Source organism: Argiope bruennichi, chromosome 4 (assembly GCF_947563725.1).
Source record: "Argiope bruennichi chromosome 4, qqArgBrue1.1, whole genome shotgun sequence".
NCBI classification, from domain to species: domain Eukaryota; kingdom Metazoa; phylum Arthropoda; class Arachnida; order Araneae; family Araneidae; genus Argiope; species Argiope bruennichi.
In genome coordinates this window covers 142275897-142293250 of record NC_079154.1, presented here as the reverse complement: position 1 = coordinate 142293250, position 17354 = coordinate 142275897, and the positions used below count along the sequence as shown (strand labels likewise).

At 27.0% G+C, this 17354-nt stretch overlaps 1 protein-coding gene across 1 annotated transcript; it reads right to left on the bottom strand.

Moving 5' to 3' along the window:
• Window positions 1–398: 398 nt before the first annotated feature.
• LOC129967085 (probable 18S rRNA (guanine-N(7))-methyltransferase) lies at window positions 399–16823 on the bottom strand. Its single transcript, XM_056081753.1, has 11 exons — window positions 16632–16823; window positions 8863–8900; window positions 7694–7789; window positions 6630–6712; window positions 5241–5337; window positions 3369–3465; window positions 3075–3125; window positions 1796–1881; window positions 1448–1546; window positions 1073–1162; window positions 399–493 (listed from the first exon to the last, which is right to left on the bottom strand). The coding sequence occupies exons 1-11, from the start codon at window positions 16671–16673 to the stop codon at window positions 439–441; spliced, it is 834 nt and encodes a 277-aa protein (XP_055937728.1). The 5' UTR covers window positions 16674–16823; the 3' UTR covers window positions 399–438.
• Between the last annotated feature and the right edge of the window lie 531 nt (window positions 16824–17354).

Below are 17354 nucleotides of genomic sequence, written 5' to 3'. Positions count from 1 at the left end.
TTGAGAATTAGATAAGTTATGCACCATCAAATTTCATAGTGAATGTTAGCTGTATAAAGAAAAAAAGGGCTTCAGAGATTTGCCATTAATAATTATTGTAGTTCAACTTGCATGAAATGGAGAAATTAATAGATGCAATTCATATTCAAGAAGGATATCATCTTTCTTCTGCAGAAGCCAGTCAAACAGGAAAGTGTAAGAAAAAACTATATTAGTGTGAAAAGAATTTTTGAAAAAATTTAATCTTGTGTAAAATATTTTCTAGAATTATTACTGAAGGAAATGCTGAAATGGATATAAATTATTATTCAATTATGTAGCATTTGTAAATATTTTAACAAAATACTTTGAAAAATTTAATTTTGTCTGGACAGTCTTTAGAAAGAAAATACTGATAATTGTTTTATAAATATGTATTTACAATTTAGAAAATCAAGATTAAAATTTTCCAGCTCTCTTCCTTGCTGTATATTTTGTATCTGGACGCACTTCCCTGAAAGAAAAAAAAAATTATAGTAAGTAGCATAGAAATTCAAATATCAATTTTATCATGAAAATAACTTAATATAGTATCTGGAATAATCTCCTTTCTTCCATTTTTTTTTTTTTTTTTTTTTTTTTAAGTAGTTGTGGTATTGAAAGGCTTTTTTTCCCCCTCCCCTTGAATGTTTTGTGCTTCCAAGTATAGAAATCGAAAATAATATAAAAATAGAGTACACTTTTTTTTAAGCCAACTGAATCCAAAATAGATGCATTTTTTTTTTTTTTAATTAATGTGTGTACATTAATGTACATGCTTGTCAGTCCTTTGGATTTGTTTCAAATGTTAACTACAAAATGTAAGGACAAATTTTGAAATCTTTTAAAAGACCACATACCAAATTATCTTTTTAGCTGGAAACATTTTTGGACTGTACGAAGTTTAAAATATAGTAATTAATAAAAATTTCAAATTTGACAATTGCACATTTTGTATATGATGAGGGGGGGGGGGATTATCTTAGCAGCTTAGGATGAAAAAAAATATACCTCTTTCTTTTAAAAACAGATGCAACTAAACATCATAACTTACTTTCCTTGACGTCGCCTTCGTTCCTTTTTCTCTAATATCCAATCTCTTGATGTTTTCACTGATTCACCACGTTTAATTTTGTCTTTCTTCCTGGTTATAGAGAAAAGTAAAATAAATCTTTATTTTACTTAAATTGAAACTAGCTGGCTCTATTGTAGAAATTTAAAAACTTTTTGTCTCGACTACATTTTGATACATAAACAATAAAAATGCTTTGCATCTTTTAAAAACAAGCTTTAGCTTAGAATATTTAAAAATATTGTTTTATGTAGTAATTTAAAGCTTTCTAGTTTGTTCAATAACTGGGCTTTGTTCGATTATCTTCTGCAATAATTTTGAAGGTCTAAAGAGAAACAAAGCTTGAAAACAACTTACTGAGCTTTAGAATATTTGGCTTGTCGAGCTACTTCCTCATCTGTTCCTAAAGCAGCAGGCAATTTCTGTGGGCCACCTGTTAGAAGCACAAGGAAATATCTGGACAGAAAAAAAAATTTGTGAATATTTCTAACTTTTTTTTTTCAATGTTTTTCTACCATGTGCTAAACATTTTTGAGAATTTATGGTAAAAAAAATGGTATCTTTCATAATTTAACATTATCACTAATCTTTGATATCGATAAAATATTTTTATATTATTCATTCAAATGTCCAAATATTTCTAGTTTCAGAACGTGGCATAAAACTTAATGCTTTATGTGTATGTAATGAAAAAAATATATTTACTTTTTAGCTTTGGTACTGTTAGGATAATCAACAACCAGCCCACCTCCAAACCCTGCTCTCATAGCTTGTGTAGTGACAAGTTCAATCTGAAAAGTCACAAAACAGAAATACACAACTTCCATTTTGAAATGAAAATGTGTATGAGGACACATAATAACTGACAAACTAATAAAATTATTAATATCAACAAATGCCTTCACAGAAGTAGGAGACTGAGGTGTTCCGAAATTATACATGGAATTAACAATCAAGTTTGCAATACTTAAACATCATAGAAAACTTTTTAAATACCTAGGCATTTCAAAAACGAAAAATAATAGAAGTACATAAATTACCAAATGGATCAATACTTAAGTAGAAAATTTCACACAGATGCATTTTTTAAATGTTATTTTGGAACAGAAACTGATTTGAGGGTGAGAAAGGCTATAAATTTTTATTCATATTAGATTATACATATTGCATTCTTAATTCAAAAGTGAGGTATCAGGTCTTGCTTAATTTTTTTTTTTTTTTTAAATATTTGGATAATTCTTACTGCATATTATTTTAATTTTGAAGTGTTAGCTTAATAGAGTACAGTTAATTTAATCTCTTACTATAATTATACTCTTATCATTAATATATATTAGTTTAAACTATTAGCTCTATTAAAAAATGTTTATCTCTAGTGTCTTGCAGTATTATTCCCATGTCACCACAATGCTATTTTTTTTCTATTGTGCATTAAATGTTTGATGGGCTTATATTCTAATCAGTTTGGTGAACTGACTACTTAATTCTGTAAACAAAGTCCACAGCCGCTAATAACTTTTTAAAATATGAAAATCTTCTATGTGTTTGCACATTTTTTTAAGTTAACTTCAATATCAACAAAATAAAAATGAGATGAAAGGAAGGAAAATATAAAACAAAAGTCTTCAGAAAATTTCTATTTTTACTTCAACCATTTCATCCTTCTGTGGTTTAAAACCAACCAAACACCAAAGTATTAACATGAAACGAACAGTAATTTCAAAATTGATCCAAGAAGCAATTGAAATTACTATTCAAATTAATTAATTACTGTTCAGAGATTTCAAAAGACTTCGCTTTTCACAATTGAAAATATTTGCAAATATGAAGATTTTCATTTATCAATTATAATGAAAAAGAAAATATGAAATATTAGCTTGTAATAGATATAAAAATATTGGCTTAAACATAATGTAATATAATATCAATATGAATTTCAGTTTCCATTATTAACAAATATGAAAGTAAAAAATAAACATCTTACTTGCGTTGCATTTTCAGGGTAAAACTGAAAGACAGCACGAGCTCCTCGACTCTACAAAGAAGCATCATAATTTTATACAGATTAAAAGTCCATAAATTCATTTAATAAAAATTGTTGTAATGATAACTCTCAAACCTAATAAATATCAAAAATAAATTCAGAAGTGTTAATAACATTTATGATGACAAATTATTACAGGAATTGTATGTACTAATAATATAATTGGAATAATCAAAATGCTTCTTTTTTTGTTTTAAAAATTAACAAAATGAAAGTAATAAATGACTTCATTACCAAGCATCCGTATAAAGAAGTGAAAAAAGTATATAATCGCTTGGCTGGTTTGTGATCTTTTTTGTCTGCATTACAAAGCCACTGGAGAGCTGAAATACTATTAAAAAAATTTTTTCAAATAATTATGCAAAGGACAGCAGGCAAAATTTCATATATACAGTGTTTATCAAAATAATAAGGAAAAGAAAAATATGACTATGTAAGATTTTCAAATTTTTATTAAAACAAATTTTGGTTAAAGCTATAATCAAGACAATATGGAAAGATATACAAGTGTGCCATAACACAAAATTAAAGTGTCCTGAATATGATACTCATGTATTTTGATATGTACAGAAACTAATTTTAAATACCAGAAGTCAGTATCTTGTGTAATGAAACAATGTTTAAAATTCATGGAATTCATTCGGTTCCTGTATGGGATGAAAAATTTTACATTACACTAACAATCTGCTTTGCAGATTCATAGCACAACTACTTCCAACTTGCATCTACAGTTAATTTCAAAATGTAGCGTCATTGAGAATACTGTTATCATTTTAAGTGTAATTAATTAAAATACTATTTACAATGTTTAGACAATTTAATAATGGAGTTGGCAAAAAGAATAAATTAACACTTTTCTGAAAAATCTACAGCTGCAAAATCAAATCTTCTAACTTGATAGTATATAAGATGTAATGTTCAGATATTATAAAAAATAATCTACTATATAATTTAACAAAAAAATAATGCAGAAGAAATTGAATTTTAGAATTAAAAATATCATCTCTCTGTTTAATAACGAATTTTTTTCTTATTAGATAAAATTACAATGAATAAAAAATAGCTGTTCCGTTTTTATGAAGCAGTATAGTCATTAAAAAAAACTACCCATGGGCCACATGACTAAAATAATTCTAGTGGTTTATCATGACTTTTTATTGAATTTAAAATAAAAATTCAATAATATTAATAACTTTGATATATTATTATAAAAAACACAAATTACACGACTAGCTAAATAAATTGAATAATTAGAAAAATGCAGTAATTGAGTGCATATTTCGAATGCCATTAAAACTGCAAGTGCTTTTCATCTCAGTTGAATTCTGATTTTATAAATATAAAAATAAAACTCTTGGAAGAGAAATAAATATAGACATATCTTGTTCAGAATAATATTTAATCTAAACTTTTTGATATTTTTTTAAGAATTTATAACTAAGTTAAGAAAATAAAAATCTGAGTAAATAAGTTTCAAATTAATATCTTTAAGCTTTTTAAATTTGTATAATGCAATAAAATTTTCACATATTATTTATTGTTTTTTGAAGACCTAAATTTCAAATTTTCTTGATTCATGATTTTAAAATTTATTTTGAATTATGGCAGCATAAATAAAGATAATCAATAAAGAAAATTTTTTTACTCACAAAAATTTCCCCTAGGATGTTAAAACATTTCATAAAAACATAAGCAGTGTGTCCTGAATTGAAAATTAAGTTGCAAATTAGATGACATATACGTGATTTTTTCCAAATGACTTTGAAACAAATAACTGTATATTTAAAAAGGATTTATTTTTTCCCCTATAACTTATTAGAATAAAATCAGATAAAAAAGTTCATTTAGGTTTTAACATGTTCACTGCCATGGTTCAAGCCTGATATACGGGCCTTCTGTCTAATTAGATGATCCCTTCTTTGCTATCTTTTAACTGCAGCAAAGAAGGTGTCATCTAATAACATAGATGGCTTCGTACAATTATATATTATCTGCAGCACGTCAGTGGCAGCAAATGTGTTAAACAATTCCAACAAAAGTTTTTATTTCACTTTCTTTTATTTGTATGTTAAGAAATTTCAAGCAGAACTAAATACAATATGCTACCTTATAGCTCCATCAAAAGCTCCTGCTCTAAAGCACAATCCTTGTCCCATGTCTGCCAGAAGAATATCACCTTCAACTTCTCTTTCTTTGGCTATGTCTGTTAAAAGATGCATTAAGCACTTATGATAAACAGAAAAGGATAGAATTTTTCTCCATGCTACTCAAAATTTTAAAATGTATGTGTCTAAGCATTCCTTGCCAACTTAATGAAATCAATAAAAAAAAAGTTTAAACAAATTACTAAGTTGAAAAGTTATAAATGATTTATAAAAATAAGTTACTAAGTGAGGGTTTAATTATAAATATCTTACTTTTAGCTTTGTCATAAATCAATTTTGAGGCAATTAAAGCTATTTAGTAATAATTGCAATTTTTTTTAATTTAATTAAAAAATATTTGATATTCTAAAAATGATTAAGTTGTGCTACGAAAAATATATCCTTAACACATGCACACACTGAACCTGAAATTACAACTTTTAGCCCTCTAATACTCTTCTACATAATTTCTCAGAAGTTGTGAATACAATAAATATGTTTAACTGTTCCTATTTTGAAATTCTGAGGCTTAACTGCGAATTTCTTTTGAAAACCTTGAAGACTGTCATAATTAAATTTCAGTAATTAAGTGTATAATAATGTGATACACATTCAGTTTTCAAGCAATTTCATTAACAAAAAAAAATCCCTTGTTGTCCATTTTATAAAATATCTTTAAATTTTCTTCAGCAAGTACTATTTCTAAGCCTTGCCATAGTTAATACTCTTCACTATTAATAATTTAAAATGTAGCATGATAAGCAAACTATTTTAGGAAATGACTCTTCAAAACATAAAAACCTGAAGTATATACATTGGTAAATGATGAATTGCTGGCCAGTAGGGAATCATTCAAAAAGCATTTAAAAAAATTGATAACCATTATTATATATAAACTCTAAAAATTTTTACAAATAGGATTCTGAGAGAATAGTTCCAACTTAAAAAGTTTTGATACAATAATTATTTAATAAGAATAAAGATTTCTCAGTCAGAACAGTAAGAATTTATGAAAATTCTATCCCTTGTTATGACATCAACAGAGTTAATTTACATTTAAATTGAACAGCTACTATAAAATAAAATTTGAGATATATCTTACCTTAATTTTAAAAATCTACACTTTACAAATTTAATGGGAAAAAGAAAAATGAACTGACATTTAATTCTAAAATAGTCCTATGTTATGTATGAAAAACAAATTACAAAATAAGGAATCCAAACTCATTGATAAGAGTAATTCATTAATTCACAACAAAATTCTTTATATAATATTTACTTTTTTTTATATAGTTTATGAAGTTGAGAAGCTGAAAAACTTGAATAGCAAACAAGAAACTGGGATATTTACCAAGCATAGCTCTGCTAATGTCAATGCCAACCCAATAATGTCCTTGTTCCTCAAGAGCTTCTCCACTTAATCCAGAACCACAACTAAAACATAATGCTAAAACTTGACAACATATTTTTCCAAATTTTGTTATTAATTTACTAATTGCTTTTAGCAGGAAGCTGGCTTGCTTATCATATTAATTGGAATAATGTAGATTAATTTATTTAATTTAATTATATAACTAAGTTACTTTAGCACATGTCATTCAAAAAATATATCTATAGCTTTAAAATTAAATGTATATGAATTATTCATGTGATTACCATTTTCCAATTACATGACAAATCTAATAAAGAAATAAAAATTACTTTAAGCTTAATATCTCATAAAAAGAAAGAAGAAATAAAAATCATAAGTTATAAAAAATCATTATCTTTTCAATAATGGGAGTATAACAGGCTATTTCCAAATAAAAAAATATATAGCCATGAAATAATGATATTTTTAAAAGAAGGGGGGGGGACATTTACACATATGATGGAAAAAGGTAGGTTTGAATTGCATAGTAACAAAAAATAATGTTTTAAATCATATTTAGTATTTCATTTTATAGAAGAGTATAAGAAAAACATTTTTCTCATTCACGATTCAGGCTACGATGGCCGCATAAAATGTTCACTACAGGAGTCAAAGTATCCTCATACATTTGGATAATTTGATATATACTTTATTTGATAAAACTTCACTATAATAGTTAAGGAAATAAATGCTTGTTCATTTTATAATGAAACCCTGAATATATATATATATATATATATATATATATATATATATATATATATATAATTTCATACAATATTTTAATTCTAACATTTCAACTAATTACCATGACCACAACATTAATGCTCATGCCACTTAATACAGCATGGATTCTTAGTACAGCAATTTTAACCAGCTCATTTAATTATTTTTACATCTTTTTAAAAAGTTAAAGCCTCCATTACAAGATGTTTTTACATCCTTACATGCTAATGCAATAATTATATACCAATATGAATCTCATATATGAAACAAATGCTTACCCTATGTCAAGTATAAAGCTTGGTTGATCATTTGGTAATGCAAGCAACTCAATGGCTCTTTCAGCCATCTGCACTTGAATTTCAATCATTCGAGAACTATATTTAGAAAATAGGTTATTTTTAGGCAAGTCTAAAAATGATTTTTTAGTTATTTTCAAAAGCCATGAAAGACCAGTACAAAAGATAAACAGCTAAAACAGAATTTTTTCCAGTAGCTGGGCAAATATTTGAATCCATGAAAAAAGAAAATATTCACATCAAAATTAACAATTTATATAAAACATGTTTTGAGCCTTTCCTATCTTGAAATAAATATGTAAGATTAAATAATATACTTAATTTTTAACTTTTTGAAAAGACTTTTATATATCTTGGATCTTTATAAATTAACAAGATAGCTGCAAATAAATTAACTATAATTTTAATGGGGGGAAATAATTTAAAGCAATATTTAAAATATGCAATACCATTTTGATGATGCAAGGTTAATGATTTCATAAACTTTAATAACAATATAACAATTACTCTTGCAGTTAGACGATATCAATTAGACAGTTTCCCTGAAAATTTGTGATACTGAATGATTATAAGTACAAACTGATAAACAAATTCAATATGACATGACATCAATATCAATGCAGATAGAATACTTACCAGACAGCAAATTACTTGAACATCTGCAAAAAGGGTACTTTTCCGTTAGTCGGTCGCAAGCGAAAAATTGTCAAATAATGTAGAATTCTGCCAAATTTCTTATGCCAAATTCGCATTTGGTTCACAATTGGCGACATTTGCTCCAGGCTAATGGAAAAATACCGCAAAAAGATAGTGCCAGCCAAGTTCGCTCAAGAATATCACATGAGTTTCGTCATGATCAAAATACTTTTTCTTTTTAGCGTATTTGATTATTCTTATTTCTAATTTTCAATTAAGCTATAATAAATTTAAAAGACTGTTGGTGTACCTTTTTCAACCAACTAATGTAATTGATTACAGAAAAGTTTTTTGCTATTAGTTTTAACTTAAACAACAAACCAACTCATACTTTTTTTCTAATAAAAGCTAAAATAATAAGTCATATTTTTTCAGCAAATGAAATTCACATAAAATCAGTTAATAAAGAATCCTGATGCTAAAATGTAAGTTGACATGTGTAATATAGAACTCACTTTGAGGTGTACTTTTTTGCCTCCTCTTCATTGTAAAACTAGAACAAATGAAAAAAAAAAAAAAAATATGCTACAGAAACATATGAAAAATTTCAGTAAAAGAATTTAGTAATCAATAGTAAAATTCATTAAAATAAAGTGACCAGATAATTATTTATACTGAAAGACAATGATTTCAAGGATCATTTCCTTTACATCAAACACATTTTACTAAATTCAAATCCTAGGTTCTTAAAACTGTGTTTTATAATCCAAGTGGAGTCTAAAAAAATATTAATGGTGACTTTCATTGAACATTCTATTAGAATCTTCAACTGTTTGTAGATAAAACAATTTAAAAAATTAAAATGGAATCTACGATCGCAATTTCAAGTTATCATGCAAGAACATTATTATTTTTTAAATCATATTATTTGTCTTAGTTAATTTGTCATTAACCAGTTTAAACTGGTTTGAAACAATCTCGAGACTTCTCTATCGGTTTCTATCCGTATACATATATATAAACATAATGATAATTTTTTTAGACTTTTATTTTCAATTTTTCTAGCTGGCAAACAAAGTTTTGGAGCTCGACCAATTTTGAGATGAAATAACAGCTATGATGTCAAAGTTTTACGTCAACCTTTTAAAAACGCATCTGCTGTCAAAGAAGCATACGTAATAATAAAGCAATACTGGTAAAAGCAGGTCAGCCTTTTAAAAGCGCATCTGCTTTCAATGAAGCATACATAATAATAATGCAGGACTGGTAAAAGCAGGTAAAAAAACATATGCAATCAAAAGATGATGATGAAGACTGCCATTTATGCTTTATTCATTGTCTACGTGAATCCGAGCTTCAAAACTCCCTAACCAAAACAACATCATGTTCTCACATGATAATAATCTAAATTCAAAGAATGTCACTATCTTTGTAGGCCTATAATACTAAGAGATACTTTTTTTTTTGATAATAATGGTAAAGATCTCTGTAAATACACACACACAAACAACAACTCATGATGTTGCATAAATAAAAGAAAATTCCTTTCTTCTTTGTCAAAGGGCACAAGATATAATTATTGATAAAGAATGGAAATTCGCACATTTTTTCAGCTTCACATTAAATTAATAGAACTAAATAAATACCTACTGTAAAAAAAGTTTTTTTTTTTTTTTTTTTTTTAATAATGCTTTTTAATCTACCGCATGTTACATAATGACTGTTTGAAGCCATTTTTATCTTCACCAATTCAGATTTTCTTGAAATTTGGCACAAGTATACTATTGAAATAGAATACGAAAAATATAAAATTTTATTTAGATATGTAAAGTCATTTATGAATTATATTGATCTAAAGTTCTAATGAATGGTGCTAAAAAACAGGGAGCAGCATTAATTAAATAGCTGCAAAAACTTTCTTAATTGGTTTAGAAGCTTGGGGTGTTTGCCATTTTACAACATTTTTAATACTCTTTCCTATGATATTCAATACTACATAGGTTTAGATATAATAAAAGTTTTCAAAATTAAATTAAAAAATTTAATTTTTTTTTTAAATGTACATATTTTTAAACTTTTGAATTAATTCCATTAATAGTGAGAATTGTTATAAATCAAGGGCAAAATATAAATTTGGAATGGCAATGGCTTCATTTTTCAAAAAAATGAAAACTGGATATCTTTTTTATAAAATAATGATTTTAATAAAATTTAAATAATAAATTAAATTAATAATTACAATAATTATTCTAATTATGACGTATAACTTATAATAAATAAATTATTTTTATGAAATATTTGAAAAAAAATTAAATATAAATTTATTATCAATTTGCAAGAATTGCATTTATATGAGAGATCTTAGCCTGTTTAAATTATTGTAACAAGTTCATATACTTTACATATTTCACTGTTGCTTTCAATAGAATATAATGCAATGAATACAGTCATTCCTGAGTGGATATATTCTGAGTTAGTTGTGAGTGATAAGTTAGTGTGCTAGTTCTTAAAGATGACCTATTCATTAAAATTAATGCTGTTTATATTTTAGAGCGTCAGTAAGTGAAAATGCTATTGGAAATTTGAAAGTGATTTAAAATTGATTATGAGAATGCAAAATTTATTTTTTTTTAATCATGTTTAATGTTACAGGTTAATTTTTTAGCAAGTGATTGATAATTTAACACTAAGTATGTATGTCTTTCTCAAATATAGAAACAAATGCATTGTGATACAGTGTTGTAATCCATTATAGAAAATAAATAACTTTGTTAGAAACAGGAAAATACTGAGAAATATCTCTTCATAGAAGCCTGAATTATATTAAATAGTCAATGGTCCAAAAATGCAGAATTACTGTATTAAAAAGTATGAACAATGACACACATTTATAATACATTCAACAGTTATTTAGTCACTTAATATATCTCTTGAATAGTTGGGTGATTCTCCCATTGCTGAAAGGAAATTAAAGTCCAGTATTATGGCACATTGGAAGTAAAATTTCCTCAACTATGAAACATGAATTTTTTGTTACTACTATTGAAAGTTCTTCATCAGAGAATGATAAAAGCACTAAAAAAAATCAGAAATTGTTAAAAATTTGAAAATTAAGTTTCTTAGTTGTACAAGTAGGACAAAAAAATTAATACTACTAACATGTTTACTGAAAATTTGAAGCATTAGAAAGATAATGCATGAATTAAATGCATCAAACTACATGGTCAGGCAATAAAAAAGATTTTTTTTAAAAAAGGGCTTCTCAAAAGGTCCAAATTTGAAACCAGGAAAAAGTTTGCCGTTTGAGACAGTTGGAATTATACATTCATTTTATCAGAATGATAAAATTAGGCCAATGACGAATCTTAAAAATTGTATGATGGTTACTGAAACAGATGGTAGTAAATCAAAAATTTCTAAGACTCATAGTGTGTAACATCACTAAAGAAGCACATAATCATCTTAAGAACAAATTTATCAACAAAAAAATAGTTTCTCTAAATATGCTGAATTGAAACCTACACACTGTGTGTTAGCTAGTCAAATTGGCACACTCTGCCTCTGTATGTGCTATATACCAAAACATGAAACTAATGATAGAAAATACTTAATTGAAGATAGTAACAAATGGTAAAATGCAAAATTACAAATAGTACCTTGAAAAAATGCTTTGTAATCCATCGTATATTGATTGCAATATGTGCTTAAAATGTGCTTACTGTCCAGGTTGAAGTGAGATATGCAAAATTTTGGGAAAATCCTTTGCTGAAAATTCAGTTGAAAAAGTACGATTCCACCAAAGGTTTACATTTGGCGGTTGTAACCTACAGATTTTTGAAAATTATACAGAAGAATATATTTCTAACAGGTTGTCCTCTTTAGGTTAGCATGATTATTTCATTGCCAAGCAGCAGAGATCTTTCCTTAATTACACAAAAGAAAATCTGAAAGAATAGTTCATTGCCATCTGCGATTTTTTTTCTGAAAATTACAGCATAATCCTACATGATGAAGCATAGGTCTACAAATGGACATGCCAGTAGGTCACATCCTTTAGTTATATATTTCAAAGAGGAAAAAAACAAAACAAACATATCAGGTACATAATTATTTCTGATTCCTTAGAGTACAATGCAGTTACTGTGTACAACTTTCATGAGAAACATACATTTTTTGACACCCAGATTTGAAAATCTTCCAAACAAAATCTTTTATTTTTCCGATGGATCTGCTACCCAGTATAAAAAATTCCTAAACCTATGCTTTCATCAAGATTTAAAGTGGAAGGAGAGTAGCACTTTTTTGCCACAGCTCATGGTGAAGGGCCTTGTGATGGAGTACGATGGAGATGGATCCTCTGGGTGCATAGTGAGAAACTGCTGCAAAAATTAAGTACTTTTACCCAAAAATTAAGCACCTTTGTATAAGTATGCATACATAAACTGTGCACATATTAATCATAATATATATTTTTTTCTGTTTTATAATATTGCATAGTTTTTATTGAAAAAAAAATTGTTAATTAATTTTAAATGTTTATTTTTTTAAATTTTAATATTTATTTCTGTATTTCATCAATATAATATATTCTGTATTCAACATCTTCTATCATAAAATTCTACCTTTTTGGATTTGATAAAAGCATAGAAATAATCATAAATATGAAAAAAAACCAAAAATATTAAGTCAACTTTTAAAAGATTAATAAGGATCTGTGAGCTTTTCCAACATTTCTTAAAATTAAAATAAAATATCAGATAGAGACATCATTTCTGAAAATGCCGATTAAGATGTAGAAGCTCAGCATGACTACAAATTTTGTATTTGATTTTTATATAAGCGACAACAATTAAGATCCAACATGGTGGGGTAGAATGCATATTAAGTAATCATTTATTTGCAATTTTATAAAGCTAAAAACTAAAGCATTCCTATGACTATTATCATACAACTGGCCAAAATGCCATGAAGCTGGTGATAGAACAATGCCATGTTCTAAATAAGTTTTTTAAATTATTTTTTTAAAAAAAATAATAGCAGCGTTCAAAAATGATCAGACTAAAAAGAAACTGTCTTATCGCTTCTTATTTCTAAACTGCAGTAAAAGTCTTTTTAGAATGTTTAATGTTCCTAAAATTTAATGAAAACCTGCTTTTTAATCTATAAGCAAAAATTTTTACTTAAAAAAAAAAATTGCAGAAGAAACGATATATATAATTTCTGAAGAAATGAAAATGCTTTGACAAGACCTAGTTTTCATAAATAATGAAAACAAGTTTTAAAAAATTAAGCTCTGTAGTTAGAAGTAATACGGAAATAAATCAGTCGGAACATCTCCTCAAAACTTCCTTGCATATTGCCAGGAAATGCCTTGTGAGGCATTGGATAGTAGTTACAGAATATTAACACTAGGCATGAATTAAATATTTTTACTGCCTCTATCGTGTGATCGTTGGTAAATGATTTGGGAGTAATCACTGGCATGCGGTTGAAAGTATCCAAAAAGCAAATTTGGGTTCTGGACGCATTCTTCTAAATTGATTAAAACAAAAATTTGACTCAAAACTACACTTATATTCACAAAATTACTTACCAAATTTGCTATATTTTTGAGTTATCGCATCTACATATTTCTGAAAGTACAGATGACATGTGGCGAACCCTTGTTAGATTTCGCTCAAAATTTGATAGATGTTTATATAATAGATACTAAATCTGTGTACTAAATTTTAAGTATCTAGCTCTCTTTGTTTTGTAATTATCATGCTAACTTATATTCGAATAGTCAGACAGACAAACAGATTTCCTCTACACGAATGGTGTTGAAAATTTGATCAGAATTTACAAGTTTGGTATGAAGACTGTATACCAAATTTCATCCATCTAGCTCAAAGTGTTTTTGTGTTATCTTTATCACAGACAGACAATTTCCAAAAATGTGTTTTCGAATTCAAAGAGGTATGAAACGTGAAGAATCATTAAAATCTCGAATTATTTGATGATTGCAATATTTTCTCTAAATTTTGAATAGGAGAAAGTCAAATTGCAAATTGAAGCATTTTTTTAAAACAGTCATTCTTGAAGCCAGAGTGAGACAATATATAGCATTGCTTCAAAATTCAAAAAACTTATCAGACGAAGAATTTTATTCAATACACAAGCTTTATAATTTCTTTTAATTTAAATAAAAGCAAAGAAAGCCTTTTTTTCCCCCCCTTTTACTACAATTTTAACAGTTGCAGAATAATGTGATTTAATGATTCAAAGAAGCACTATCATTTTAAATTTCATTATAATAAAAATCTTTGTTATAAACTGCGTCCGTAACTAATTTTTAAAAAAAAATTACATTCAATCAAACAAATTTTTTTTTATTCATAAGCTATTCATTTTTATGCGATTCAAAGGCTTTTCTTAATTTTTATGCGATAATATGCTTTGATGTTATGATGAAAACACATTAAAATTCTATTTTTTAAAATTAAACTTCAAATTAAAAACTTGAGAATTCCGTTCTTAGTGTGTCTCTAATGCCCCAAAAATAATTTCCCAAATTTCATGCTCCTAACTTCAATGGCTTAATACTGCGCATTGCTCAGAACAAGACTATATATAAAGAGATTTTATTGGGGGAAAAAATGTCTATAAAAGTTATAAAAATAAAAAAAAAAATCATTATAAAATAATAAAACCTAAATCCTAAAAAAAAAAAAAATTCTAAAAACTTTTTTTTATGACGCTACACATCCTGGGTTTTATAAAGAGAGTGACAGCTCATGCCAGTTTGCGAAGACCCTGTGAAAATCAAATTCAAACATCACTATAGCTTTTTGAATGGGCAAAAACATTACCTACAAAGAATTTTTCAAATCCAACTCAAGAAGACACGATTGAACCAAAGTATTTCTTGAAATACTGCTTTGATCAAGCATTGCCCATCAAGGGAACACAACAATATCTTACATTCATTCTCATATCTACATCTAAAATATTAGTGAAAAAATTTTCTTTGGATTCAAAAGATTTTGAAAAAGATGAGTCAAAATCTTCTGATAAGCTTATATTAATAGGCATTTCAGGCTACATCACTGTTGTCTATAAAGGAAACTGGTGGCTTGGATATGTTTTAAAGAAAAATGACAATATTGATGAAATAAAAGTAACTTTTCTTCATTCATCTGGACCCTCTCCTATCCAAGAAATGCTGATTTCTGTGGATCTCAGATACGAAAAAGATCCAGGTAAAAGCAAGTTCGGTGATTCCTACTGGAACTCGAACTTGACAGCAATGCAGACCAAACAAATGAAGCTTTTTCAAGTTTAAAAGGAGAAACAGATCCTATTATTTAATAACTATCCTATCCTATTATTTTAAGATACATTAGTGGAATCTTTATATTATTGTTCATGTTTACTTTCATAAAAATGTATATATTGTATTAATTAAAATTAATTCAAGGTTGTTATTTAATAGAAAAGAAACTTTAGTTTTTCTTTTTTAGCAATGAAATCATTATCATCCTAAATTTATATTTATACCATTATCATGCAATTTATAATGATGCCAACTATTCATGGAATTAATCAAAAATTTTAAAATATGTATTTTTTTAAAAATGTAATTAAAATTTTAAATTTAACAAGAGAAAGTAAATTACAAGATATTTTATTAAAAATAGAAAGATAAGATATTTTTCATTAAAAATATGTGCCAAATCATGATAATACAAAAAGAAATCGTAACTTGGCTTTAAAATTCGTGGAATGAGCCAAGTGGATATACAAAAAAATTTCATTAAAATGATAAGGAAAAATTTTCCATTTAGAACTCCATCTTTTTAGATTTTTTTTCTTTGCCAACATACTTATATGATGAAAAAAATACTTTGTAATGATATATAAAAAGTAAAAGCCAAGTGGATATACAAAAAAATTTCATTAAAATGATAAGGAAACATTTTCCATTTAGAACTCCATCTTTTTAGATTTTTTTTCTTTGCCAACATACTTATATGATGAAAAAAATACTTTGTAATGATATATAAAAAGTAAAAGAATACATATGCAGAAACACTATAATAAACTAATATATAGAAAAACTTTACACATTTCAATGTTTCTTTTAATGATGTTTAAAAATCTGATGGATGCACACGCTTACAAACATTCTGATCCACAGTATTTTTAAGAGCCTTATTAAGAATAGTCAGTAAAAACTAGTTCATTGTAAAAGACTAAAACTAAATCCCAAAGGCATATATATATATAAATAAAAAGAACATACAATTTCTGGAGGAGCAACGTGCTCCGGCCTGTGATTCGACATATTTAGCTTAAAAACTGATGAATATTTTTACTGGATTGCTATTTACAATGTGCAGACTAGCGTCTCAATCGCAAAGTCTATCCCTATGGGATGGGCGAATCCATCCCAAACCATACTTTCGACAGGTAGGGACGTTTGACCGAGATGGGCAGCAGGGATAAACGTTGTCTTTTAAATGTTGAGTTGTAGCTCAACGCTTATCCCGCTTCAATTGAATCGTTTTCCGCTGGAGTGGAAGGATGCGTTTTCCATCCTCTATTAATAGACATTAATAGAGAGGAAAACTATATCCACATTCACATGCTAAAGTAATGACAACGTATTCCCTCGTGATCAACGAAAAACGATTCAAATGAACCGGGATAAGCGTTGAGCTACAACTCAACATTTAAAAGCCAACGTTTATCCCTGCTGCCCCTCTCGGGCAAACGTACCTACCTGTGAAAAGTACGGTTCATGATGGATTCGCCCATCCCATAGGGATTACGTTGCGATTGAGACGCTAGTAATGTGCAGCATGATAAATAATCCATTGCCAAATTATTATAATGTAATTTCACTGAAATTCTGATGTCGCTGTGGGTAGACATGAAAGTTTAAAAAAAAATCTTTAAAATATTATGTAGCAACAATTAAAATCAGCAAAAAAAGTTTTTATTATATGTATTAAATATTTCTGGT

What these genes read in the sequence shown, in the direction of transcription:
- LOC129967085 (XM_056081753.1), bottom strand. Translation starts at nt 16,673, where the DNA reads ATGTCGAATCACAGGCCGGAGCACGTTGCTCCTCCAGAAATT. An exon ending in GCTTTTGATGGAGCTATAAG is followed by an intron (nt 3,466 to 5,240) that starts GTAGCATATTGT and finishes TTTTTTTAATAG; the next exon opens with TATTTCAGCTCTCCAGTGGC. An exon ending in AACAGTACCAAAGCTAAAAA is followed by an intron (nt 1,547 to 1,795) that starts GTAAATATATTT and finishes TTTTCTGTCCAG; the next exon opens with ATATTTCCTTGTGCTTCTAA.